At 42.1% G+C, this 26,164-nt stretch overlaps 3 protein-coding genes and 1 long non-coding RNA gene across 4 annotated transcripts in view; 2 read left to right on the top strand and 2 right to left on the bottom strand.

Moving 5' to 3' along the window:
* The window catches only part of LOC115858099 (E3 ISG15--protein ligase HERC5), a 44,605-nt gene extending 27,615 nt beyond the window's left edge, over positions 1-16,990 (top strand). Inside the window, exons 17-23 of the mRNA XM_030865689.3 lie at positions 1,370-1,513; positions 2,428-2,594; positions 7,543-7,609; positions 8,458-8,528; positions 10,533-10,716; positions 10,798-10,900; positions 11,972-16,990. Of these exons, the coding sequence (XP_030721549.1) occupies positions 1,370-1,513; positions 2,428-2,594; positions 7,543-7,609; positions 8,458-8,528; positions 10,533-10,716; positions 10,798-10,900; positions 11,972-12,177 (942 nt within the window). The 3' untranslated portion in view covers positions 12,178-16,990. The remainder of the gene's footprint in view (positions 1-1,369; positions 1,514-2,427; positions 2,595-7,542; positions 7,610-8,457; positions 8,529-10,532; positions 10,717-10,797; positions 10,901-11,971) is intronic.
* PIGY (phosphatidylinositol glycan anchor biosynthesis class Y) lies at positions 15,969-16,750 on the bottom strand. The gene has a single exon (XM_030865703.2). It carries the CDS (start codon positions 16,748-16,750, stop codon positions 16,535-16,537), a length of 216 nt encoding a protein of 71 aa, XP_030721563.1. The 3' UTR covers positions 15,969-16,534.
* On the bottom strand, positions 16,847-18,660 carry PYURF (PIGY upstream open reading frame). The gene is made up of 2 exons (XM_030865702.3): positions 18,349-18,660; positions 16,847-16,988 (listed from the first exon to the last, which is right to left on the bottom strand). The coding sequence occupies exons 1-2, from the start codon at positions 18,549-18,551 to the stop codon at positions 16,847-16,849; spliced, it is 345 nt and encodes a 114-aa protein (XP_030721562.1). The 5' UTR covers positions 18,552-18,660.
* Positions 18,661-18,746: 86 nt separating this feature from the next.
* Positions 18,747-26,164, top strand: part of LOC132597370 (uncharacterized) — a 46,717-nt gene continuing 39,299 nt past the window's right edge. The window contains exons 1-2 of the long non-coding RNA XR_009564128.1: positions 18,747-18,962; positions 21,522-21,716. This is a non-coding gene — a long non-coding RNA (uncharacterized lncRNA). The remainder of the gene's footprint in view (positions 18,963-21,521; positions 21,717-26,164) is intronic.

Genomic DNA, 26,164 nt, shown 5'->3' with positions numbered 1-26,164 from the left:
TATTTTCCAGACTGTGTGAGACACTTTACCTGCATTATCCCATTTAATCTTACTGATGATCTCGTGGGAAAACACACTTCGTGAGGTTAAGGAGCTTGCCCACATAAAGGGGCAGGGTAAGAGGAAGGATAGAAGCACCAGCATAGAGCTGCAGGAATTTCTGGTATTAACGCAGCACGAAAAAGAAGAGAGAGATGAAAGCTTGAATAGTGCTTCATAAGAGAAAGCAAGGGAGAAAAGAGTGTGAAGAAAGAGGAAGTGGCCAGAAGTGTAAAATGAGTGGGTGAAATTAGGATGAGACGTGAGAAACTCAAGTCCTTGGAATTGGGGATTCACAGATTCTTGGTCCTCTTGGAGAGAAGCATTTAAGTAGAGAAACGAGTTTAGAAGTTGGTGTACATTAATCCCCAAAATTAGGCAACCTAGATTAGAGGAAGCCAGTATTGTCTGTACTGGAAACAGTGGTGTTGAGATTTTTTTCTCTTTTAAGGATAAGGGAGACCTTAACATATTTGTAAACTGAAGTGAAGGATTCCAAGAAGGAAAGGCAGAAAGGAGAACAGAGCAAGTAATTGAAGGAGCAAAGATGGGTTATAATAGAATCATCTTGAGGAGGGATTGGTGTCAACAGGTGGGATTGCTGCCTCCTTATGGAATCAACAGCCAAGCCAGTAAATACATGTGCTCTGGTTTTTCAGTTTTTTTGAAAATTCTGATATTTATGATTTCTTTATGTTTATTTTCATTATACTTAATGTACCTGATGATTATAAAAATGAGGCCAGTTGAGGTCAGTTTAGTGGTGAAGACTTCAGGCTCTCAGGTTTGTCACCCGTAGGATTAAGTCTCAGCAGCTGGGGACTTCCCTGGTGGCGCAGTGGTTAAGAATCCGCCTGCCGATGCAGGGGACGCGGGTTAAGCCCTGGTGCAGGAAGATCCCACATGCCGCGGAGCAACTAAGCCCGCGAGCCACAGCTACTGAGCCTGCGCTCTAGAGCCCGTGCTCCGCAACAAGAGAAGCCACCGCAATGAGAAGCCCATGCAGCACGACGAAGAGTAGCACGCACTCGCCGCAACTAGAGAAAGCCCGTGCGCAGCAACGAAGACCCAACACAGCCAAAAATAAAAATAAATAAATTTATTTTTAAAAAAAGTCTTAGCAGCTGTATAACCTTGGGAAAGTTATTTAAATTCTTGAAGCCTCATGAGCCTCCTAGAATTCGTAAGAAAATTCAATGCGCTAACACAAGTAATTTGCTTACCCCAGTACCTCCCAAATACTGGGGTCCACAAATAGTTATTAAATGAGATTTAATGCGTAGCAGTACAGAGCTCTGGAAGTGATGCATTATTTGCTCTGTTTCTTTAGGTTTCATTTAGTGGAGAAATTGGATATGACGCTGGAGGAGTCAGAGCAGAGTTTTTCCATTGTCTCTTTGAAGAAATGACCCGGCCAGAATATGGGATGTTCACATATCCTGAAGAGGCTTCCTACATGTGGTTTCCTGTCAAGGTAAGTCCTCTTTCCTTGGTGTAGGTGTTTCCTGAGAGAAAAGGTATGGGGATTTACCATAGAAAATTAGGTTGTCTAGACTGTTGTATTATGGGAGAGGAATTATTGATGTAATTATGGAGATAACTTTTAATTCTAAAAAAGTGATTATTTTCTCTAAAATGGGGGTCCTCTTGCCCTGGGTTCCCAAGTCCACACAAGAGAATTTAAGCAATATATATGTATTGACCATTTCTAGAATGTATAGGTAAAAATGAACCCTTCCTTTCTTAGGCACTCATTCTTTGTTCTGTTTCCCAATGAATTTGAAGATACAGCCTATGAAAAGAAATTGCAAAAACTTTGTTTATAAGGATTACTGAGCCTAAGGTGTTTCTATTCCTGTTAATACTTTTATTTTTTATTGAAATATATTTGACATATAGCATTGTATAAATTTAAGGTGTACCACATGTTGATTTGATATATTTATATTATAGTATGATTGCCATTGTAGTGGTAATTAGCACCTTTATCACATCTCATAATTATTTCTTTTCAGTGGTGGATAATTAAGATCTAGTACCACAGCAGGTTTGGTGATTGTAGTACAGTATCGTTATCCATACTCACTGTGCTGTGCTTTTGAACTCTAGGATTCATTTGCTACTCATTGCAGCTTTTCCGCCTGAACAACATCTCTCCTGTCTCCTCACCCCCATACTATTGATGCTTTCAGTAACCAAAACTGTGGCAGGGATTTAAATTGACTTAATAATTGAATATAAACCCTAAGTATTCTTATCTCAAGATTTTTCGTTTTAATTTGTGATTTGATTTTGTGAAAGGGGAGAAATGGTTTACCTAATATAAATATTCCATTGTACTGGTAAAAATTCATAATACGTTAAAGTTTTTTTTTTTCCTCTTTTCAGCCTAAATTTGAGAAGAAGAGTTATTTCTTCTTTGGGGTTCTGTGTGGACTCTGCCTGTTCAGTTGCAATGTTGCCAACATCCCTTTCCCACTGGCTCTGTTTAAGAAACTTTTGGACCAAGTGCCATCATTAGAAGACTTGAAAGAACTCAGTCCTGTTCTGGGACAGTAAGTTAACGTCGTTCCTTTTTCAGAACCCTGTCTAACATATATTTAGATAAATAATTAAACACACACATTCCAGTAGTATTTTCATGTTCAATAGTAGCATTCTGGGTGTTTTAAACTGATTCTAACTTTGTCAAATTGTTAGATAATAATTTAACTTTCTAAAATTAAGAAAAGTTGGTTTTTCGTATAGTCGGTCCTCACTGTTTTCATTAACCTTTGGTTTATTTGAGTAGAGACAGTCATGACAGCACAGGTTACACCTTGGTGCAAAACCTGCAAGTGATGCTTATTTTATTTCGTTTTATTTATTTATTTACTTATTTATTTTAAAGAGACATGTTTTCCAAAGTTGTTTTTTTGTTTTGTTTTTTTTAAAATTTATTTACTTTTGACTGTGTTGGGTCTTCGTCCCTGTGCGTGGGCTTTCTCTAGTTGCAGCGAGCGGGCGCTACTCTTCGTTGCGGTGTGCGGGCTTCTCACTGTGGTGGCTTCTCTTGTTGCAGAGCACGGGCTCTAGGCACGCAGGCTCAGTAGTTGTGGCACACGGGCTTAGTTGCTCCATGGCATGTGGGATCTTCCCAGAACAGGGCTTGAACCCGTGTCCCCTGCATTGGCAGGCGGATTCTTAACCACTGTGCCACCAGGGAAGTCCTGATGTTTATTTTAAAAGTTGTTTTATGTCATCCTCTTTAAAATGAAAACTTATTTCTAAGTTAAAAGACAAGCCACCACCTCACAAAACATATTGGTAACATATAATAGAAAGGGTTAATACCCCTGCTGAATAAAGTGTTCCTGCACATCCATAAGAAAAATTGACAGAGTATACAAGAAAGTAACCTACAAAAGAAGCAATAGAAATGGTTCGTAAATTAGGATGATCATGGATAATCATAAATTAAGTGATCATGGAATGCATATTAAAGTGAGAGGCTAATATGGACTTCAAATTGACAGTGGTTGGAAATACTGATGCTGTGTAGTGTCAGCAAGGATTTGGGAGAAGGTTCACTCTGATATCAAGAATTGTGAGTGGAATTAATTGTAAATTGGTAACTCCTTGTCAGAGAGCAGTATGGCAGTACAGTATTCCCCCTTATCTGCAGGAGATGCGTTCCAAGCCCTCCAGTGGATGCCTGAAACCGTAGATAGTACCGAATGCTATATATACCATGTCTTCTCCTATACGTACATACTTAGGATAAAACTTTATTTATAAATTTGGCACACTATGAGATTAACAATAACTAATGATAAAATAGAACAATTATAATAATATACTGTAATAAAAGTTATGTGAATGTGGTTTCCCTCTCTCAAAATGTCTTACTGAGGAAATCTAATGCCTTTTCCATCCTAACTAAGCACTTACATGCACTGTGGCCATCACTTTTGCAGTTGGAGGTGCAAGAGCAAACCAGCATGAATTTCTTTTTTCTTCTTTACCGTTTCCCAGATAGAAGATTCTTTCATACTGTAGATCCTAGCCACCTCAGCGTCTGATTTTTTCTTTCCTTATTAAGTTGAGAACTTTCACCTTTTCACTTAAAACATACAGTTTATGGCTTCTCTTGGGCCCATCCGAATTGCCAGCATCACTACTCTTGCTCTTTGGGGCCGTCATTAAGTAAAATAAGGGTTGCGTGGATGCAAGCACTGTGGTGCCACAGTGGTCATGAGGCAGCTACTGAATGCCCAACAGGTGGGATACGCTGGACAGAGGGATGATTTACCGCACAAAGAGGGATGGTGAGAGATTGCATCATACTACTCAGTACGGCCTGCAATTTAAAACTGATGAATTATTCTGCAGTTTTCCATTTAATGTTTTCAAATTGCAGTAGACCACAGATAACTGAAACTTTGGAGAGCAAAACCATGGCTAAGAGGGGACTACTGTGCTTAGAATAAAAAAAAACATGTTTGCTGCTTTGACCCAGCAATTCTACCTCTAGACATTTCACATTTAGAAGTAGGCGATCGTGCAGATATGTCTCCTAACGCACATTGTATTAGATAGTTTATAATATGTAGACTACCTAAATGCTCTTCAGTGAGGGAATTAATGTTTTTGGTATATTTATGCAATGGAATACTGTGGGGATTTCTAAAAGAATGAGAACAGTAGTATGATTCTGTTATTATTATTATCCCTATTTTACAGATGAGGAAACTGAAAGGGAAGAAAGTTAGGTAACTTGCCCCAGATCCCATAGTGACAGAACTATGGTTGGAACACAGACACTGGCTCGAGAATCCAACTATTAATCGTTATACTTATTATACTAGTAAGATAAGGAAAAAATATTGAAAGCACCAAATTTGGAAAGGAGTAGATAAGTTTGTCATTTTTTGCTGAAAACATTGAAAATGACATAAATAATGCTTATGCCTAAGAAGATTTAATAAACTAAATAACTTAATATACATAAACTGAATAAAGACCACTAAATCCATATTAGCATTTCTCAAACTTTTAGGTCTTAAGACTCTCTTAAAAATTAAGAGAGGACCCCAAAGAGCTTTTACTTATATCGGTGACATTTGTCAGTATTTATAATATTAGAAATTAAAAGTGATAAATGTTTTAAATACAGGAATACATGCTCATTCTGTTAGCTGTCACATAGCCTCTGGAAAACTCTGTTCTGTACTCATGACAGAATGTGAAGGAGGCAAGTAACGTCTTTAGTAGTATTATGAAATTAGTTTTGACCTTGTGGACCCCCCTGTAAAGGCCTCAGGGATTCCCAGAAATTGTTGGTCTTGGTTATGCTTTGAGAATCCCTGACCTCTATATTCAACAAAACTCCTATTTTAATCCCAGCAGGCTTAAAAAAAAAAAGGCTGATTTAAAATGTATATGGATGAACAAGGGGCCAGGAATAGCCAAAAATAATTTGCAAGGTGAATAAGGATGGGGAGCTTGGCCTAGCAGATATCAAGAGTCATTAGAAAGCTGTATTAATTAGGGCAGTATGATATTGGTGCAAGCTTTCCAATGGTACAGGAGAGCATAGAACCTGACCCCTATACACATGGAAGTTTGTTAGAGGTAGTATATTAGAGGTTTAGTATATTAGAAGTTTGTTAGAGGTAGTATATTAGATCAGTGGGAACAGAAGTACTGTTCAATTAATGCACCTGGGAAAAAAAGGAGAACAGATACCTTACATCACATAATAGAATCAACTCTGTGTGGATAAGGGACTTGAATACTGAATGCAACGATGATGAAAATATGGACAGTTATCTTTCTCACCACTGGGATTTCTCAAGCAAGACATAAAAATACCAACGTTAAAGGAAAGATTGATAAATTTCAGTGCAATAAGATGAAGGAAGTTCTCTGTTCATCAAGAGATACCTTAGCAAAGAGAAAAGATACTCTTCAAACTGTAGATACATGTATAACATTTTGGGGGTGGTAGAAAAATGGGATAAGGGAGGTACCCCCTGTAGGTAGGTATAAGATCCTGGCAATGTTTTAGTTCTTGTTTGGGGAGTCAGGTTCACAGGTGTTCTTCATAAACATACCCATAAATAAGCAAACGAGCTGTACAGGGACATATAAAGACAGAGTATCTTGAGCCAAGTTTATGATGAATCCAGTTTTGTCAGCTGGGTTCCCATTACTTTCCCTCAACCCCCCCAAAGCACAGTTAAACATGGTCTGTTTTTATCATGATACCATAATAAAAGATCCAGCATTTTAGAGAATTCCTTGGCGGTCCAGTGGTTAGGACTTGGCACTTGCACCGCCGTGGCCTGGGTTCAGTCCGTGGTCGGGGAACTGAGATCTCACAAGCCATGTGGCACGTGGCATGGCCAAAAAAAAAAAAGCAAAAAAGGATCCAACATTTTGGCACAATATGGTAATAAAAAATCCAGCAGGGAAAAGGAATCAACTTGGATTCCACCTTCTCCCAGAGGTCTTCCCCGATGACACGCATCCTTTCAGAAGGAGTTAACCAAGCTCTCCCAAGTTGTACCTGTACCATTTACATCGTTCCTAGCTGCACATAGCTGACAGCACTGTAGTAAGATTTTTATCAGCATATCTTACCTGTAAGTCTCAGGATTTAATCAATAATAATGTCTTACTCTCAGCTTTACGTCCCTTATCCCTGCCATACCAGATACTTAATAAATGTTTGTTGAATGAATAAATGAGTGAGGGAGCACATAATATAGTATGCCTTGTATTACTTTAAAAGTATTTATAGGGACTTCTCTGGCAGTCCAGTGGCTAAGACTCCGCGCTTCCAGTGCAGGGCACGCAGGTTCGATCCCTGGTCGGGGAAACTAAGATCCCGCATGCTGCGTGGCCTGGCTAAAAAATAAAAAATTAAGAAAAATAAAAGTATTTATAAAGGTGGAAATATAAAGACAGGCTGCTCTCCATTCTGATGTAACCTCTGTTCTCACAGATGCCTTGACACAGTTAAGGTGGTCAAATTTCAGGTCTGTCTTAAGCTTGAAGATATTGGGACAGGAGGTATAGAGAAGGCCCTTTGACCCACCCACTCCTAAAAATTTCAAGTGATACCTTATAATTAAAAGGAAATCTATTATTCTGTAAGTAATGTTTATTAAAAGCTTAAAGAAAGGTAACACCAGTGTGAATGAGTTTCAGAATCAATAAGCATGTTAGTGATCCTTTTCTGAATTAGGAACCTGCTGTCACTGGGTGAGCCGGATAGGGTGGAGGGAAGAGAGCTGGGAATTGTGTGAGGAGCCTGCAGAATTGCAAATAAACCTCCAAATGTCACACTTTCGGCTGAGGTCAGGCCCGAGTTAGACTCTCAGTACACAGAAGCAGGTTCTGTGAACTGAACCTGACCTCCCACCTTGGGAATAAGCGTGCCCTTGACATTTGTTTTAGATGATGTTTCTAGCCATCAAGATTATTGACATGTAAAGAATAAAACCATTTGTTCTTCAGGAGTTTGCAGACCCTTCTGGATGATGAAGGCGATGACCTTGCAGAAGTATTCCACATCCATTTTAATGTGAGTAACAGTAAAAATCAAATTACAGCTCCTGTTTCATCTGATTAACCTTTTTTATACTTACCTTTAATAAAAAACCACACTGAATTAAGCTAGTACAGAAGGTGTTCTTCCTCATTTTTCACGAGCTGGGTGTATCAGTTAGATTTTACCAAGGAACAGACAACGCCTAAGCTTAGTGGGTTAAAGCAGCAGACACGATTCTGTGGGTGTCTGGACTGGGCTGACTTGGCGGGCCGCCTGGCCCACAGTGGCCTTGCTTACACACCTGGTGGCCAGCAGGCCGGATGGCTGAGGGGGTGTCAGCTGGAACAGCTGTCTCTGTTCTAGTGGCCTTTTATCCTCCAGTAGGCTAGCTGAGGCTTCTTCACGAGTGGTCGCAGGGTCATGGCGAGTAGGAGATGGCGAGCCCCGGCACACCAGCTGCCCTTCAAGCTTTTGCTCCTGTCAGGTCCCGTGGGCTAAAGTACTTCACGTGGCCACGCTCGGACTCGGGAGCCGAAGAAATAGACTCGCCCTCTTGATGGGAGGTGTTGCAGAATCACGTTGCGTAGATAGCAGGATGGGAGGAATCTATGGCCATGTTTTGCAAATCTACCATACTAGGTCTGTAGTGTGTAAAGTGAATGCTGAGCTATGGCAACTGTCCGATTAATTTATTCAATATGATCAGTTAAAATAGATCATTCAAGTTCTTTTAGAAACTTAGTTTTCGTTCTGCATGGTAAAGGTGGTAATTTTTCACCACCCTGCTGGTTTGAGGAAAAGAGGTATGCTCCAGAGTGTTTTTGTTGATAGTATATTGTTCGGGATTGTCTCGGAGATACTGAGTTCATTTGTGGTTACAGGTGCATTGGGACAAAAATGACGTAGACTTAATTCCTAACGGAAGTCACATAACTGTCGACCACGCTAACAAGTAGGTACAAAGAAGTGAAGTATTTGTTTTGTTTATACACTGCATTTATTTCACTGGGCTCTAAAAATTCCTTGTAATTATTATTTTCCTTTCTCAATCATTTTCCGAAAAGGCGGAGAGTCAGTTCATGTTGTATGTATGTGTGTGTCTCCTAGGGTTTGTATGCTGGCTGGGAAGGAAATGGCTTTCTTGGAGAGGCCTTCCCTCATCTTCCTGTCTAGGATTATACAACTGAGCTCTCTCTCTTTACCCCCTTACCTTTTCACGTCACACGTTACCTACCTTTAGGATTTTTGCTTGTTTCCTTATCAGTGTTTCCGTAGCTCTGAGGAGCTGCGTGATGGCAGGGTCTTGGTCTGTCTTGCTCACCGTTGTTTATCCAGTGCCTGGAGTTGTCCACAGTGGTGTCTGGTCCACAGCAGGAGCTTAGTTTTGTTAATATTATTAGATGTTACTGTGGTATCTTGACTTCCCAATACTTTATGGGATGCCATTTAGAGCCATAGAGTTTGCGATTATAGAACGCTCCCCTGATAGTTGGTCAGAGTGGCAAAGAAATATCGAGTGAGCATTCTTTATTTTAAAAAACTTGGTATTATAACATACAGACAAGTTCAAAATTAGAAGCATTCAGATCAAGAAATGGAACATTTCTAGCTCTGTGGTGTATTTTATGACAATACCCCAATTTGTCCATAGTATTATTGAATGCCTGGCCCCTTTCCCTGAAAGAATTGGCAAATGTGCCCAAAGGCAGAAACTGCAAGCTAAGTGCTGGGCTCACCTCGGGGAGCTTCCCTTGTCTCTTAGTCCAAAGGCCCTCTTGAGTCTTGACTTAGATTTGGAAACCTGGAGCTAGATGTGCTTTTGTATATTACCTGGGTTTTTCTAGTTCTTATCGCTGGGAACATTTGCTACAAGCTACTCCATCATAGCTAGATGTATAAATCCCCTCTTTGTTTGTGTTTAAGCACAAATAATTACTCACTCTGACAAATTCAGACAATACAAAAGAGTATAAAATAGGAAGTTTCCCCTGTCTCCCTAGCCCATTCTCCAGAGATAACAGGGACGGTTTTATTCTTCCAAAATTTTTCTCTTCTTATCTGTCAGTTCTCTTAACTGTGTGACTTTGAGCAATCTCGTACCTTCACTGTGTCTCAGTTTCTTTTCCTCTTTACCAAAATGCCATAAGAACCTGCCTTGCAGAGTTTTAAGAAGATTAAATTAGACAATACATGAAAAAAACAGCTCTAACAGTTCATGGCACATGGTAAGCACCCAGTTATTAGATGTTATAGCTCTTACTTTTTTTTTTTCTGCTTTAGAATATTTTATTGGTATCCTTTCGATAAGACCAAGTAAAGGTCGCCTAATTCATTTTGGCCCCCAAATTTCTAGGCAGCCCCCTCCCCCCATCCCCCAGAGGTTGACAGCTGCTCACATGGGTTCATGCAGGAAAGATGTAAAGTTCCTAGGATCTGTCCAACACCAGATGGAGGACATCCTTTGTGTCAGCAGAATTCAGAGTCCCCAGGTAGAAGGCACGCTGCTCTCCACTTCTTGTCCCAGCCTGTTGTTGCAGTGGCAGGAACCATTACCTGGGCACACCAGCCATCCCAACAGCACTTCTCCAAGAGGAGAATTCCAGACCTTAGGCCTTCAGTCACCAGGCTAGCCCTGAATCTCTGTGAAGGGGCACTGCCCCAGCTAGACTTGCAAAGCTCTCGTGCTTTATTCAAGACTGACACGCCGGTGGATGTCTCAAGCTCCCTCGTGGCGCTGCAGACCCTCCTTCGAGAATCAGGGGGCTGCACGCCGGCAACTGTGCAAAGATGGCGCAGGTGGCCGCCTTCCCCTTGTTTGGGGAAGGTTTTGCAGCAGCTGCCAGGAGGACCCCAAGGCCACTGTCTCTTCCTTTATTTCTATCATCCTTTTCACCCCCTCCCCCAGTTTTGTTCAGGATAGTGCAGTAACCTGAAATCATCTCTTGTTTCATTAAAGGAGGGACTATGTTTCTAAGTATGTCAGTTACATCTTCAACATCTCTGTAAAGGCGGTTTATGAAGAGTTTCAAAGAGGATTTTACAAAGTGTGCGACAAGGAGATTATTGAATTTTTCCATCCGGAAGAACTCAAGGATGTGATTATTGGAAATACAGATTACGACTGGGAAACATTTGAAAAGGTACATCATAAAGGCCAAGTGGTTTGAATTACAATTTTGTTTGTTTGTTTCCTGAATTTTTTTTTCTTGCATTTTCTCTAGAATGCACGTTACGAACAAGGATATGACAGTTCACATCCCACCATAGTGATGTTTTGGAAGGCTTTACACAAATTGACTTCGGAGGAAAAGAAAAAATTCCTTGGTGAGTATTGCATCAGGAGGAGGTCTATAATCTCGTGTCTTCTCTGTGAGGTAAGGAAATCTTGTGTGTCATGGGTACCATTTGCAACAAATCATGCTGTCAGAGCCACTCCTAGCCCAGTGGAAGGTCCTTTATGCCAGGTTGTCCCAACATCAAAAAACAAATGTTAATATAGGTCTTTCTCCTGTCATTTTCAATTCTGCCTTGCTTCTAAATTTTTCTTCTTTTCTTTGAGCTAAATATGGAGGCTTCTCCTGTAGTTGAGTCACCGTTCAGTTACCCAGGCCCTGTGGGATGAGCCAGGCTGTGTACCGTCATTTGTGTCCACTCCTTTACCTCAGCTTCAGACTTTGAGCTCAGTTTTATGCCTACTCGGTGCTTTTCCTGAGACCTGTCTAAAGACTTCCTCTCTCATTTTCTTACTCAACTTCCTTAGCTTATTTTTGAGAAATGTTTATCTGCTCATTCTTTTTTCTGTGGATAACATGGGTGTTGGAAAGTATTCAGACTTCTCCAGGAGCCCAACCTAACTCTCCAGTCTTAACGCTTACAGGAAATCTTTGTTCCAGCCAAACAGTCCCCTTGTCTGTACATTCCAGAGCCTACTCTGCACCTCCCACCTCCAGCTTTCTCCTTCCGTTCCTTGAACCTTCACCTGCCTCCTTGTGGCCTCTCTAAACCTTTCCCTCCTTTAAAGGTTCAACTTCATTCCGAACTCTCGGAAGCCTTCCCGGTCATCCCAGCCTGATTCTCTCTCCCTGCTCTGAACCACAGCATTTACACTCAGCAGGTACTTAACTCCATGCCACCTTGTTTGCTGTCTTACACCCTTTTATTTTTCTCTTGCCGTTTGTCTTTTCCTGCTCAAGAATCTGATATTCCCAGCCAGACTGTAAGCTCCTTGAGGGCGGTGACTGTGTCAGACTTTGTGCTAACAGTGGTCCCCAATGCAGTCCAATGTAGGACTCTGCCCAGGGGCCCTCAATTAGTGTCTCTGAACAAACACATTTTTCTCTCTGTAAATTTTGGTCTCTGTGAAGCAGATGACTCATTTTGATTCTTCTTTTGTAGCGTTTCTTACAGGAACGGACAGAATTCAATTAATAGGCTTAAAGAACATGAAAATAACATTTCGCTGTCCTGAAGATTTGAATGAGAAAGCTCCCATAAGGGCACAGACGTGTTTCAGTGTCCTCTACCTCCCTAAATACTCTACAATGGAAAGAGTAGAAGAAGCGCTGCAAGTAGCCATCAACAGCAACAGAGGGTTCGGCTGACTGTACCTCTCACGCTTTCCCCCTTTCGGGAAATAAAGTTAACTCAGAAGTGAACATAAAAGTCTTGCCGACTGTTCAATGTGTTTACCTGCTTTTTTAGAATGGCTGTTTTTGCATGTAAGATGTATTAGTAGTGATACAGATTAGGCTGTTAAAACAAGGTGACCCTGAAACCCAGTGCATCAAGTGAGACGGAAGGGATTTTCTTACCTCATAAACGTCTGGGTGGTGCGTCCAGGGGCTGACGTGGTGGCTCTCCCTCTCACACTGCTCTAGTAAAAGTCACAAATGACTTCTTATTGCAAATTTCAATGAAAACTTGCCCATTTCTATCTTAAAGGTATTTATTGCATTTGAAACTGTTGACTGCTTTCTCCTCAAAACTCTCATGAACTGCTAGGCTTTCTTTTTTCTTTGCTGCTTCGTCATTTCCTTTGCATGTTTCTCTTACACTCCCTCGACCTAAAGCCTGAAGTGCTAGCGTGGGCGTCTTTTCCCAGTCTGCACGTACTCGTCGTCGCCATGGAGTCAGTTATGACTTACATGCTGATGGTACCCAGATCTCTCTCTCTCTTTGCCTGACAGGAACTGATAAGAGTCCAGCACTGCAGCCATCGTTCTGCGTGGCCTGTGTCTACCTGCATGCCTCTCAGCTCCTTCATCGCAGCGTGTTCAAGAAGAAGATGGCCATCTTCCTGTACTCAGCTTGGAATGGTACCACCGATCCCTCCTACCGCCATCTTCCTTTCCACCCTGTCCTTCCCTCCCTATGTTAAAAGTATCAGTCAGGTTTTGACAATTCTAATTCTCATCTCCCTCTAAGCCCACTGCCAGTGCTTTAGTTCAGGCTCTCACCATCTCTCCCATCGCTGTGGTTGTCTCTCAACTGGTCTCCTTGTATCTAGACCAACACTGTCCAGTAGAACTTTCCGTGAGGCTAGAAATCTAGATCTGCGCCGTTGAATAAGATGGACCCCTGCTGTAGTTAAGGTTTAGCTGTTGAAGAATTTTGAAGAGAGAAAACTTTTGTTGGTAGTAGTGGCAGAAAAAGTGTAGAACTGTGCTGTCCAGTGTATGGCTATTTAGCTAAAATGAGATTGAAAATTCAGGTGCTGAGTATCTACATGTGACTGGTGGCTAATGTATTGGTGCAGATTTGAGCATGTGTCACCCCGGGGGTCCATGACACACGAAACCTCTGCAAGTTTGCATGTGCTTTTTTTTTCCTTTTTCTGGGAAGAAGAGCCGTATCAGCTGCATATATCAAAACAATTTTCAAATCAAGCAATAACGTCCGTTCTCATTAACACTGTTATTCTAGTTCCCAAATCCATCCCGACGTGCCTCCTGGTGTCCCCCACAGCCCTGCATACACAGTGTACCCCATTCTTGTCGTTTGTAACCAGCTCAGTTTCCTGAACAGGCTGCAGACTCCTTCCTGTGTTTTCACACATGGTTTTTCTTCTGCCTGGAACCCTCTGCTCACCCCACCTGCACCCCTCCTGCTTCCTCCTGTCTTCAGTTCCACCTCCTCCTCTGTCTGGGTTATTCCCAGTCGTTTCTCAGGATTCGCTGCAGCTGTCAGGCCTGTCTAGTAGATGCCATGAGAGTGAATTAATAAGTTTGTGGAATATGGCTACCTAGCTCAGAATTCCCCAACTACAGTCTTCTTTCAGTTTCCTTCCCAGAGCTTAGCTGCCCGTGGTCCCGGGAGTTAGCTGGAAGTGCCACCTAGTGGCTGGTGCAGAAGATAGCAGTCACTTCCAAATGGAGCGTTCCAGTAAGTGGCACAAAACGCCCGTCCCCTTTCCACACACAGTGAGACTCTACTATGGCTCTTGGCTGTACCATGTAATTTCTTATTTCCTGCCTCACGTAAAACTCCCACCAGGTCTGTGACAACTTCCATGTCACAGATGCAGAGTCTGAAGTTCAAAGAGCCTTCCTTAAAAGCCCACTCTGCAGGAATGGAAGAAAATGAAGAGGGAAAGTAGGTCGTGACCAGTCCTTTCTTGCTCCCTCAGGGTGGAAAACCCCCACTTAGAAGGCTGATGGGAAGGAGTTTATTCACAAGGTGGCTAAAGATGGTCCCCGACAGTGATGCGGTGAGGACAGTAGGCAAGGTAGTCTTGCTGAGAGGCTCTGGGGAGGCAGGAGGTCCCTGCCACTGTGGAGTCGGCTAATTATTGGGGAGGAAGAGTGGGGAGAAGTCCCAGTTAGTGAAAGAATCAGGCCGTATTTCTCACGGTGGGTTTACACTGCGACAGCTGTAGGTGGTGAGGTCAGTGTCATGATGTGCGTGGCATTCTGTAACGGGAAGCTGGTGCAGGAATCCCCATAACGGACAGAAAGCAAGGATGATGTGCTTGTGAGGAACTTAGGAAAGGAACGTGAGAAAACTGTTGGAGACTTCCCAAGAAAGTGTGTCATCTCTCAGGGGGCCACTAGAAGCAGCATCATGTGGTAGACAAAATTCAGCAGACCTATATTCCATTCTTGTCCGTGTCTCTAACATTTGACCCAGCAAGTGACTCGGAACCACTGAACCTTATGCCGAACATACAGATACTGTTTTTCTGGGGTTTTTTGGGTAACAGCTTTATTGATGTCCAAGTCTCATAACATATCGTTCAGCCATGTACATTGTACAACTCAGTGGACTTAGTAGAGTCACAGAATCGTGCAATCGTTGCCACAGTCGATTTCAGAACACAGTGCTTGTTTTATCAGCAAAATTCTTTCATTTACACTGACCATAGTGAGATTTAGGGCAAATTAAAAAGAAAAACAATGCCATTTCAGGAAATGATGCATACCTCTGTTGTCTTCCTTGTTATTTGTATATTGCCATAGAGGAGGTTTTTTTTTGTTTTTTTGGCTGCATTGGGTCTTTATTGCTGCGCACTGGCCTTCTCTAGTTGCAGCGAGCGGGGGCTACTCTTCGTTGTGGTGCGTAGGCGTCTCATTGCGGTGGCTTCTCTTGTGGAGCACGGGCTCTAGGCATGCAGGCTTCAGTAGTTGCAGCACGTGGGCTCAGTAGTTGTGGCACGCAGGCCCTAGAGTGGGTGGGCTTCAGTAGTTGTGGCGCACGGGTTTAGTTGCCCCGCGGCATGTGGGATCTTCCTGAACCAGGGCTCGAACCCGTGTCCCCTGCGTTGGCCGGCGGATTCTTAACCACTGTGCCACCAGGGAAGTCCTTGCCATAGTTTTTAAAACATGACTTGTACTACAGTATATACATTGAATTAATGCAACAGGAAACACATCCAACCTCTTGTTTTAATTGTCTTTTGAAGGGGAAGAATCACTATCTAAAGGTTCTGTTAAACTACTTTAAGGTTCTATTAAGAATCAGTTAAGGTTATATTCAGGTCTTAGGTTTCTTAAGGGTAACTACTGAAATATTTATGTTACACTTCTGAAAGAGTTATTGTACTAATCAATCTTGTTGAAAGTTCTGGAAAATCAGGAACTATTAATGTGTAAAATGCTCATGCCCTCAGTAGTGCTATTTAAATAGGTCTCCTGTGGCAGGAAAATAAACTGAAATGTGCCTCAAAACGTAGCCCTCAACTCAACAGGACATAATCAGCTATTTGCACAACTTTCCACCCCACCTCTACCTCCAGGGGCACATACTTTCCTGGGAAATTATTCTATTTTGGCTATTATGTGTCTCTCTAAAATTCTAAGTTTAAAATTTAGAATATTTTACATTTTCTCTTCCTTAGACTCACACTCTAGTGACCAAAGGGGATAAAAACCCCACAAAACTACAAATTGTTTTATGGGAAATGTCAATATATTATTGTTAATGTAAGCATGTGATGCCAAAGAAATGAAGGTAATTTTACAAACTCCGAATTTTGGCAAATACACGGTTTCCATCTTATGACAGTTTTATACCACATTAGTTCAAATGCATTTCTCTACAGCTGCCCCAACAGAGCGCCTCTGGAATTATTTCAGTCATCCTTAACATGTGACTTTACCAGACTCTGAATGTAAAATAAACGTATAAGATTTCAAATTAGTAACTTTTAATTATGAATGGGATAAGAAATAAAGTCATCAGATGATGGCTGGGGCTATTCATTTCCAATGAGACACTTTGCTGAAATGTTTCTCCTGATACCCCAGGTATAAATAAGAACCTTCAAAAAACAAGGGCAGAACCAAAGTACAATCAAGAAGCCTCTGCAGCTTAGGCCTCCCCTAGTCCTAAACCTCTGACAGAAGCCAGGCAAAGCATCTTCCGTGCAAATTCAGTGGGTGTCCAGTATTTCCATGTAGTTGGGCTTTCAGAGGCAGACACTCAAGCATATCACGAGGATACACCATCTTGGCTCTGGCTGTATTAATTATGCCTGAAGAGTTTAATACCCATCCAAGTCCAAAGGTGGAAGAACACATAAACGGGTATGGTGATCGGCAAGAGCAGACTGTAGAAGCACAGGCTGGCTGTGCTAGTGCAGCCCTGTGGGAAGTTGTCTTCCACGGAGGCCGAGTATAACAGCCCTGCTAACGAGACCAATGGAATAAGGACAGTCAACGTAGGAAGAGACAGAAACATTCTTCTCCTCCACTTATTACCCGCCACTCTGACTTCTTAAAAGGTGGGTGGTATTTAGAAAAGTTAGTTGTGTGTGTTGTCGTTTTTAAGTATGATCTACTGCTGCTCCATTTCTTCTTGCTTCTTACTTTGACGTGTCATCCTAGCTGCCTGTGGTATCATATTAGGAATCCCATCAATAATTGGATAGGCTATTCCTAACTCTTCGTTAATCAATTCATTTGTCGATGCTTCATATCTGAGGGGGAGAAAGAAAAACAAAATGAATCGTGGAGAACAGAATGCTTGGAAGAGCTTGATGTTCAATAAACAGTAACGTTTATCCAGTTCTTAACATAAGAGTTAATCCCAGAAAAGCAGAATTAGACTGCTTTTCATTCTAAAAGCAGTAATAGATCATCGAACCATTTCTCTTAGAAAATGAATCTCTTAATTGTTCCCATTTTAGTCAGTTTCTCTCATTTTCACTTTAGTCCCAAGCCATGCCTCAGTTTTTAAAAATACCAGTCAGAAAAGATTTGCCCTTTCCATCCAAATCTTCCTTCATTACTTTTTTCAACCCCCAAACAATCCCCCTTCATTTACTACTGGAACAGACCCTACAGGAAATTTCAACATCTTCATTTTAATAGTACATGCTTAATAGAGCAGCCTTATGGATCCATTAAAAGGAAACCACTGAAAACTCGAAACACACAGAAGTGTGAGAGAGATGAGAGTGCAGAAATGAGGAAACTCCGGAACGCAGCGTTATCTGCAAGTGAGCTGTTTACGCAATTAGCTAAGAGGGAGATCAAATGGTAATTTCAAGGTTTAAGGAAACTGAATGAGTCATATGTTCGTTATGAGAAAAACCCTGAAAGAGAAATTTAAAAAGATGAAGATAAAGATTACTAGCAATCTGCCACCCCAAGACTACCGCTGATGCCATTTCGGTGTTTCCTGGTGTCAGGGTTCCGAGTCAGCAGCCTGGCACGGTAGCGTGTTCACCCTAACGACTACGTTAAAGGTTAAGAAGGCCTTTACAAAAGCCATCTAGTCAAGAACTGAAAGCCAAAAGAAGGCGGCACCCCTCGCTTACATGCTTAAGGCCGTACACGGCGTTTTCACAAGACTCTGGAGGCCACTGCATTTTTCATCGCCTTGGCTTAAAAATCGGAACGCCGTGGACTAGTCTTGAGTCCTACGAACTCATAAACCCGGCTCTCCGTGAGAAACCCTTCGCGTCCTTTTAAGAAAATGCGCCATTGCTCAAGCCCCGCCCGCGGGCCTTCCGAACGATTCGACCCGCCCTGGGGTGCCTGGAAATCTGCATTTTAAAAAAGGGGCCCTGGCGATTCTAAGGCGCGGCCAGGGCAGAACCGACACGCGCTCTGGCCCGCGCCGGCGAGTCGGCGGTTCGGTTTGGGAGGCCTGGGGCTCGGCGCGCCGCCGGCCTCCCGCCTCCCCTCCCCACGCCGCGGGAGACCCCGGGGCCAAGGAATGGCAGCCAAGAGCATGCCCGGAGTGACCTGCCAGGGCTGCTCGGCGGCGGTCCACCCGCCCCCCTCCCCGCGACGGGAGGCCGCGACGGAAAACCCGCCGCGGGCGAACCTCACCGGAGCGGCTTCTTGGAGAGCGGGCACACCAGGAACTCCAGCAGCGCTGGGTCGAAGGCGCGGGGCGGTTTCCGCGTCCGCTCGCTCTGGTCTGGGGACGGCCGCGACACCGACGCGTGCACACACCTCTGGGCGACCGCGGGCGGCTGTGCGCGTGTCCCCCGCAGCGCTGAGGCGAGCCGGCCGCAAACTGCGCGCGGCATGGCCTGGCAGCCCGCGACCGGGCCACTGCGCGCCCGTGACCACCCGCGCCGCTGCAGGCGCTGCCCGGGAGTCCAGCCCCAGCGGCCAGGCCCCGCCTCCCCGGTGCTCCGGAAACGCTGCCCCCGACAGGTGGAGGCCAGCGCTTTGGTTCCGAGGACCCTCCGGACCCGACTGCTTTTGCTGCGACACCGCTCGGTAGTTGAGAGCGCGGCGTGCACCTTCTCCTGCGCGTTTGCGTTGCAAACAAAACCGGTGCTTAAGGCGGGGAGGGGGGCAGGGTGTCTTGAGTTTTCACCAGAGCCTATCGCAGGGTTGCCAGGAAGCCAGTGGCCTACTTCAGAGTCACAGTGTTACACTTGGACCTACGTGGTTATCACCAAAATGAGGTTTCAAACACACTGTCCTGTTGGGTATGTTAAAAACATTACTTTGTTTTATGTAAATCTTTACTATACCACAGTTCCTGTAGCATCGTTTGGACTTTTTCTTTTTTTTTCTTCTCCTTTCATTTAAAAACATTAAGGACCTGAAAAGAATGACTTAGTTCTCTTTACCTCTAAGATGTGCAGATTCTTACCCTGTGGGACTCATCGTGAACTCGATGGCGTAATAATAATAGCACACCTAATTTGCTTTTATAAATGAGCTTGGAAACAGCAAGGACTCTCAATAACTGCGTCTATTAGTTAAATGAGTGATCCATTCAATGTATTTTTCGCCCCCGGTTTGCCTCTGACTCTCCAAGAAAATGATGCACGTTTTATCTCTTTATTATAGTGTAGAAAATAAGTGCTAGGGCTCTGGGGTGCGTAGTTTACTAGTTCCATAACTCCAGCAAATGACCTAACTACTCAGTTTCCTTATCTGTGTAATAAGATTAATAATTGTACCTACCCCATGAAATTCCCTCCTGGGGATTAAAATGTGCTAATGCATGCAAAGAGCATTTAGAAAAGTGCCTGGGACAAATTAATGCTCAGTTAATGTTATCTACTTTTATTTTCTCTATTCTTCCTACTTCAGTATACTAGGAGATTCTTTGTTAGTCATCATTCTTTTCCCTTTGTTCCGCTAAATATTGAACCTTTTCTCGCGTCGTTGGTGTTTATCATTTCACACTTTGTGTTCCTCGGAGATAGGGATGGGAGTGAGGAATATAGAGGTACAAATACAAGATTATATATTCAAATTTCTCTTGCACTCAGCAGTGTAAAAGTAGAGAAACTTTTATTTTGTTTGTTCACTCTATTAAAAAAAAATCCACTACGTTATTTGATGCTTTTTGTTTACTAATGCTGAAAAGATTTCAGCATAGGCAGTTGTCAGGAATGTAGCCTCGAGGGCCTATTGTAAAGTTCCTATGTTACTTTCACATTATTTCCTACTAGGGCAGTAGTAGGAATTAATTTTTCAGGTGTAGTTAGTTGATACCTAGGGAAGGAGTGAACTGTAGGAAAGGTAAGTTTCAGCGAGGTATGGGGACACAGAGCTGAACTTCTGCTGGCACTGAGTGGGCCCAGGCCAGGCTGCGCAGGCCAGAACCTTGGACCCCTGTGGGTAGGGCCAGACACCCATGCTTAAGACAAGCTTCATTAGCTTCATCTCACCTCACCTGGCTGATAGATGAGTATCAACTGGGTTTTCTAACAAGTTATAAATAAATTAGTTTCAGTTTGCATCCACGTAGAAGGTTTGAAGCAGATCAGTTTAATTTATATTAGTATTGGGGAAAAATGGAGACTAACAGCAAAATATGGAAAATATCTTCAAATTTATAACACCCCAATCAACATCCAAGTTTTAAGGAACATGTGAGTGTGTGAAGTATTAGTCCAAACCATATAAGCATGAAGTTGCAAAATGTCCCTACACAGCCCTCGCTAATTTAGAAATCTAACTCATTTCTGCATGTAGTATACGAAGCTGAATGTAGGTGACAGGGTAGAATTGTAAAACCGTTAGTCCTTTCTTGACTGTTGGCAGGGCTGTGATCTTTCCCATCACAGCTCTGGGCTCACACCGTATTAGCTCTGTGACCTTGGGAAACTCTCTGCCTCAATCTTCTCATCGGTAAAATGGTATAATAATAGTACCTACCTTGTTAGAGTTGTTGAAGGGATTAAATCAAATAATACAAGTAAAGCAGTTAGCCTAGGGGCTGGCACAGAGTACACATTTAAAGAATGTTATCAGAGCAGCAAAATTCCTTATTGTGGTGAAGCTGTAGAAAATTCTGATGAAAAAGGAAAGCACAATGTACCACTGGAAACCTTAATTTTAAGTGACATGGAATTTTTAGAGTTTCCAATGTGGATAATATTGAAACACAACTCTTGGGTTATTATACACATTAAGTGAGCTAGAAATCTCCAGGTAGAGGGGAGGCTAGAATATATATTTTAATAAAGTCCCATGAATACCAAATTTGGGGCATTGGAATTTGGGAATCTCTGATTCAGAGAGAGAAATTAAAATCACTTTTCCACTAGATGGTGTCATCAAATATTTGAACTAACATTTATTCCTGCTTGTACTTTTCTTTCTGTGATTACAAAGATTTGCTTTTATTTTGCCAGTTCTTTCCTTAATTTGATGACATCTATTTTAGGAACAAAAATCACAAAAATTTTATTAATAAAGTTGTGATGAGTTCTTTAAAATCAAGGGTCCAAAGGATAAATGCACAAAAAGTATGAAAAAAAATCACAAAAGAGAAAATACAGCTGATCAATAAACACATAAAAATATTCATCCTCCATAGTAAAGTAATGCAAATGTCAAACATCAAAGAAGTTTCCATTTCTCGCCTATAAAAATTGTAAATATTTTAGAAGTATAATTCTTAATATTTGCCATTCATTTATTAATTTATTGAATGCCCACTATGTGGCAGGAACTGTCTAGATTAGTCAGAGTTCTCCAGCGAAACAATTAATTGAATGTGTGTATGTATATATATCTATATATAGGGTTTATTATGAGGAATTGGCTCGCGTGATTATGGAAGCTGAGAAGTCCTAAGATCTACCGTCTGAAGGCTGGAGACCCAGGAAAGCCAGTGGTGAAGTCCAATCTGAATCCCCAAAGGCCTGAGGACCAGAGTGCAAGGTGTAAATCCCTGTCCAAGGTCAGGAGAAGACAGATGTCCCAGCTCAAGCAGTCAGGTAGGAGGCAAAAGGCATGAATTTCTCCTTCCTCCACTTCTTTGTTCTATTCAGACTTTCAGTGGATTGGATGATGCCTGTCCACATTGCGGTGAGTTGTTTTACTGAGTCCACTGATTCAAATGCTAATCTCATCTGTCTCTCACAGACATACCCAGAAATAATGTTTAATCTGGGCGCCCCTTGGCCCAGTCTAGTTGACACAAAAAGTTAACATCACAGTATCCTAGCGGCTGGAGCTATCCTCTGGACACACCATTATACAGTGTTAACAATAAAAACTCATCACAACAATACCAAAATTGTTATCACATATAATAAGTGAAAAAAAGCAGGACACAAATTCTATGCATGAGTACAATTATTTTTAAAACCAGAACTTAGGAATAGGAAAAAAAAGAATAAAAACCAAGTCTTGCACAATTTCTCCATCACTTACGGCTGGGTAACAAAGTGAGTCACCGTGGGAGAGGTTCTGATTCCAGAGGATCTGAAATGTTATCTTTTTTTAAAAAAAATAAGTTTATTTATTTATTTATTTTTGGCTGCATTGGGTCTTCGTTGCTGCGTGAGGGCTTTCTCTAGTTGTGGCGAGCGGGGACTACTCTTCGTTGCAGTGCGTGGGCTTCTCATTGTGGTGGCCTCTCTTCTTGCGGAGCATGCGCTCTAGGCACGCGGGCTTTAGTAGTTGCAGCACGCGGGCTCAGTAGTTGTGTTGCACAGGCTTAGTTGCTCCTCAGCATGTGGGATCTTCCCGGACCAGGGCTTGAACCCATGTCCCCTGTGTTGGCAGGCAGATTCTTAACCACTGCACCACCAGGGAAGTCCCTGAAATGTTATCTTTGATACACATAATAAAAGTAAAGAAATGGACATGCAATTTTTAATAATGGATACTTTGTTTCTTTCCATGTCCACTAAATAGATGTGTCCATTTAAAAAGTATTAGTTTGAAGGGATGCTGCTTTGTCATACTGCCCCAGGCATCAATGTCACTGGCTAGCCCTGCTGTACAGTGTGAGCTGTGGAGCTCTCTTTCCTTCTCATCAACCCTGCTTGGTCTAGGGCACCAGCACATCTCCCCTGTGGTATCCCAGTAGCCTCCAGCCTGACCTTCCTGCCTCCAGACTCATCCCTTCCATTCATTCCCCCCTATTGTTTTCCAGTGTGATTTTTCTGAAAATCAAATCTGCTCAGACTGTTGCCTGGCCTAAAGTCAATATAGCAGTCATCCCCTTAGGCTCGGGAGATCTGTTCTAAGAACGCAGTGGAGGCCTGAACCACTGCATAGTACCGAATCCTATATACACTATGCTTTTTCCTATACATCATGCCTATGATAAAGTTTAATGTACAAATTAAGGCACAGTAAGAGATTAATAATAATAATAAAATAGAATAATTTTTGCAATGTACTGTAATAAAAGTTATGTAAATGTGGCCTCTCAAAAAAAGAAACCAGGTATTGGTTGTCTTTAGGTGGCTGGAATATTACTGACTTGTTCTTTAATTGTTTCTCTTTTAAATTTTTTCTTTAATAAAATAGTTTTAAAATATAAATATTACTGGTTAATATTTGAGGTTAATCATCGATAGATGTGTATTTTATTTCAAAACTATTGATTCAGTATATTTATTGAGCACTTCCTATGTTCTCAATAGGAGGTAAAAAGAAAGGTATAAAAGCGTAAAAGATATGATCCCAATTTTCAAGAAGTTCATAATCTTTTTTTTTTTTTTTTTTTTCGGTGCGGGCCTCTCACCGCTGTGGCCTCTCCCGTTGCGGAGCACAGGCTCTGGACGCGCAGGCTCAGCGGCCATGGCTCACGGGCCCAGCCGCTCCGCGGCATGTGGGATCTTCCCGGACCGGGGCACGAACCCGCGTCCCCTGCATCGGCAGGCGGACTCTCAATCACTGTGCCACCAGGGAAGCCCCGAAGTTCATAATCTTAAATGGAGTAAACAGCCTAGGATAATGTTAACTAAAAATCCTGGTTTATATATGATGCATTTTTTGTGTATTTATTCAACACTTGTTGAATTTATATTGTACATCGGGTACACAAAGGAGGGAGTGATACCTGTGCCTGATGGAAGGGTTGGGGGAGTATCAGTAAGTATGGGTCATGTAGCACTGTCAAATTATTTACTTAGGTCTCAGGAGACACTCGTTTAATCCCCTTTTTAATCCATGAAAACAAATTTAAATTTTGCAATGAGAATATAGAAGGTTGCTGGCAGAGATGATGAGCCATCTTTCAAATCTGATTACAAAAATGGCCAGGTTTGGAAAATTCCCTGGTTGTCCATTGGTTAGGACTCTGTGCTTCCAGTGCAGGGGGCATGGGTTCGATCCCTGTTCAGGGAACTAGGATCCTGCAAGCCATTAGGTGCGGCCGAAAAAAAAAGGCCAGGTTTGATCTTCAGCTTAAAAATTCAGCATAATTAGGATGTGAACATACGAAATGAGGAATAGTATTTCTTTTTTTTAAATTAATTTTTATTGGAGTATAGTTGCTTTACAATGGCTATACATATACATATATCCCATCTTTTTTGGATTTCCTTCTCATTTAGTTCACCACAGAGCACTGAGTAGAGTTCCCTGTGCTATACAGTATGTTATCATTAGTTATCTATTTTATACATAGTATCAATAGTGTATATATGTCACTCCCAATCTCCCAATTCATCCCACCCCTCCTTCCCCCTCGGTATCCATATGTTTGTTCTCCATGTCTGTGTCTCTATTTCTGCTTTGCAAATAAGACCATCTATACCATTTTTCTAGATTCCACATATATGTGTTAATATACGATATTTGTTTTTCTCTTTCTGACTTCACTCTGTATGACAGTCTCTAGTTCCATCCCAGTTTCTACAAATGATCCAATTTCATTCCTTTTTATGGCTGAGTAATATTCCATTGTATATATGTACTACATCTTTATCCAAGGAACAGTATTTCTTGAAGAGACTCATCACCACTGTTTTGTTCTTTAAAATGTTCTATTTATACATATTTCAAAAATAAGAAATCATTAAAACTATGTGTATCAGAAAGGAAGTGTCCAGATAAGCAACTCCCCATAATATTAACTTGTCTATTTAGAATAAAGGAAATCAAGGAGAAATGGCAGGAAGTTCTTTCCAACTTGGCTTTAAATAGGAGTGGTAGTAGTACCCATCTGTGCTGGCTACTTTGGCCCTCTCAACCGCCATTTCACCCGCCTATATGTGTGGAGAAGTTGGAAAGCTGAAAGTACATTTTCCAGACTCTCTTGCAGCTAGGGTTGTAGATATGCAGTAAGTTCTGCACACACATGAGATTTGAAAGGGAGACAGAAACAAGCTTCCTGCAGCAGGGAGAGCTGAGAAGCAGGCTCTGACAGACACAAGATTTGCACGGGTTGGATCTGTGTTGCCCTCTGGAAACATCTTCTCGAATATGAGGCAGCTGTGGCAGCAGCAGCAGTGGTAGCAGCAGTAGCTTCCTGCCCAGTGGATCACAGCTATGAGGGTATGACCTTCACACCAAAACTCCAGAGCAAGGCCCCTATTTCTGATGTTCCAACTCTTCCAATGAATTTATAAGCATGTACTTCCCTATATGAAATTCCTTTATACTGGAAATACCTAAAATAATTTATTTTTCCTATCCTGAACCCTGAGTGATAAATTATCCTAGAGCATTGATGAGAATAAAATATAAAAATATATGTAAATCACTTAGAATAGTACCTGACAGATTGTACTCAATACGTGCTAGTTATTTACATTTGTATTAGGGAGATGAGTTCAGGCTGAAAAGAACAATCTAGGCCCAAGGTTGAAAACTATGGTTCAAGGCCAAATCGAGCCCACCACCTGTTTTCATAAATAAAGTTTTATTGGAACACAGCTGCTATCATTTGTTTACATGCTGTCTGTGGCTGCTGTTATTCTTCAAGGTCCCAGTTGCAACAGAAACTGAATAGACCACAAAGCCTACACTATTTACTATCTGACCCTTTACAGAAAAGATTTGCTTACCTCTGACCTGAACTATCAAAAAGAATGAGTAGTACAAGGACTGGAGGGCATTCATGAAAACAGTCATCCCCTTGACACAGAGTTGTCATTTTTGGGGAAAATAGTTTGGGAAGTTTTCTTTCTGCAAGGGTTCAAAGTAGAGCATTGAGGCGCGGGGGAAGATACTTATTATATGTGCAAAACTCTGACTTTATCAGTAAAATTGGAGGGATAAAAGGAGGCAAAAGCGATGTCACCTGAGGCCTCAGCAAGTAATTTGGTAGCGTTCACAGTACGACCCCTGCCATTTCCCAAGGGTTTCCTCTGGATCATGCAGCCCAGCTTGGAAAGTGACCATGTGAGAAGCAGCGTAATAAAAGTCTATGTTACCTCTTTCATATCCAGCCGGTTGTGAGTTCTTACAGTTTGTTTCTTCA

Source organism: Globicephala melas, chromosome 5, assembly GCF_963455315.2.
Source record: "Globicephala melas chromosome 5, mGloMel1.2, whole genome shotgun sequence".
Lineage (NCBI taxonomy): Eukaryota > Metazoa > Chordata > Mammalia > Artiodactyla > Delphinidae > Globicephala > Globicephala melas.
This window is presented reverse-complemented; position numbering and strand designations above follow the sequence as displayed.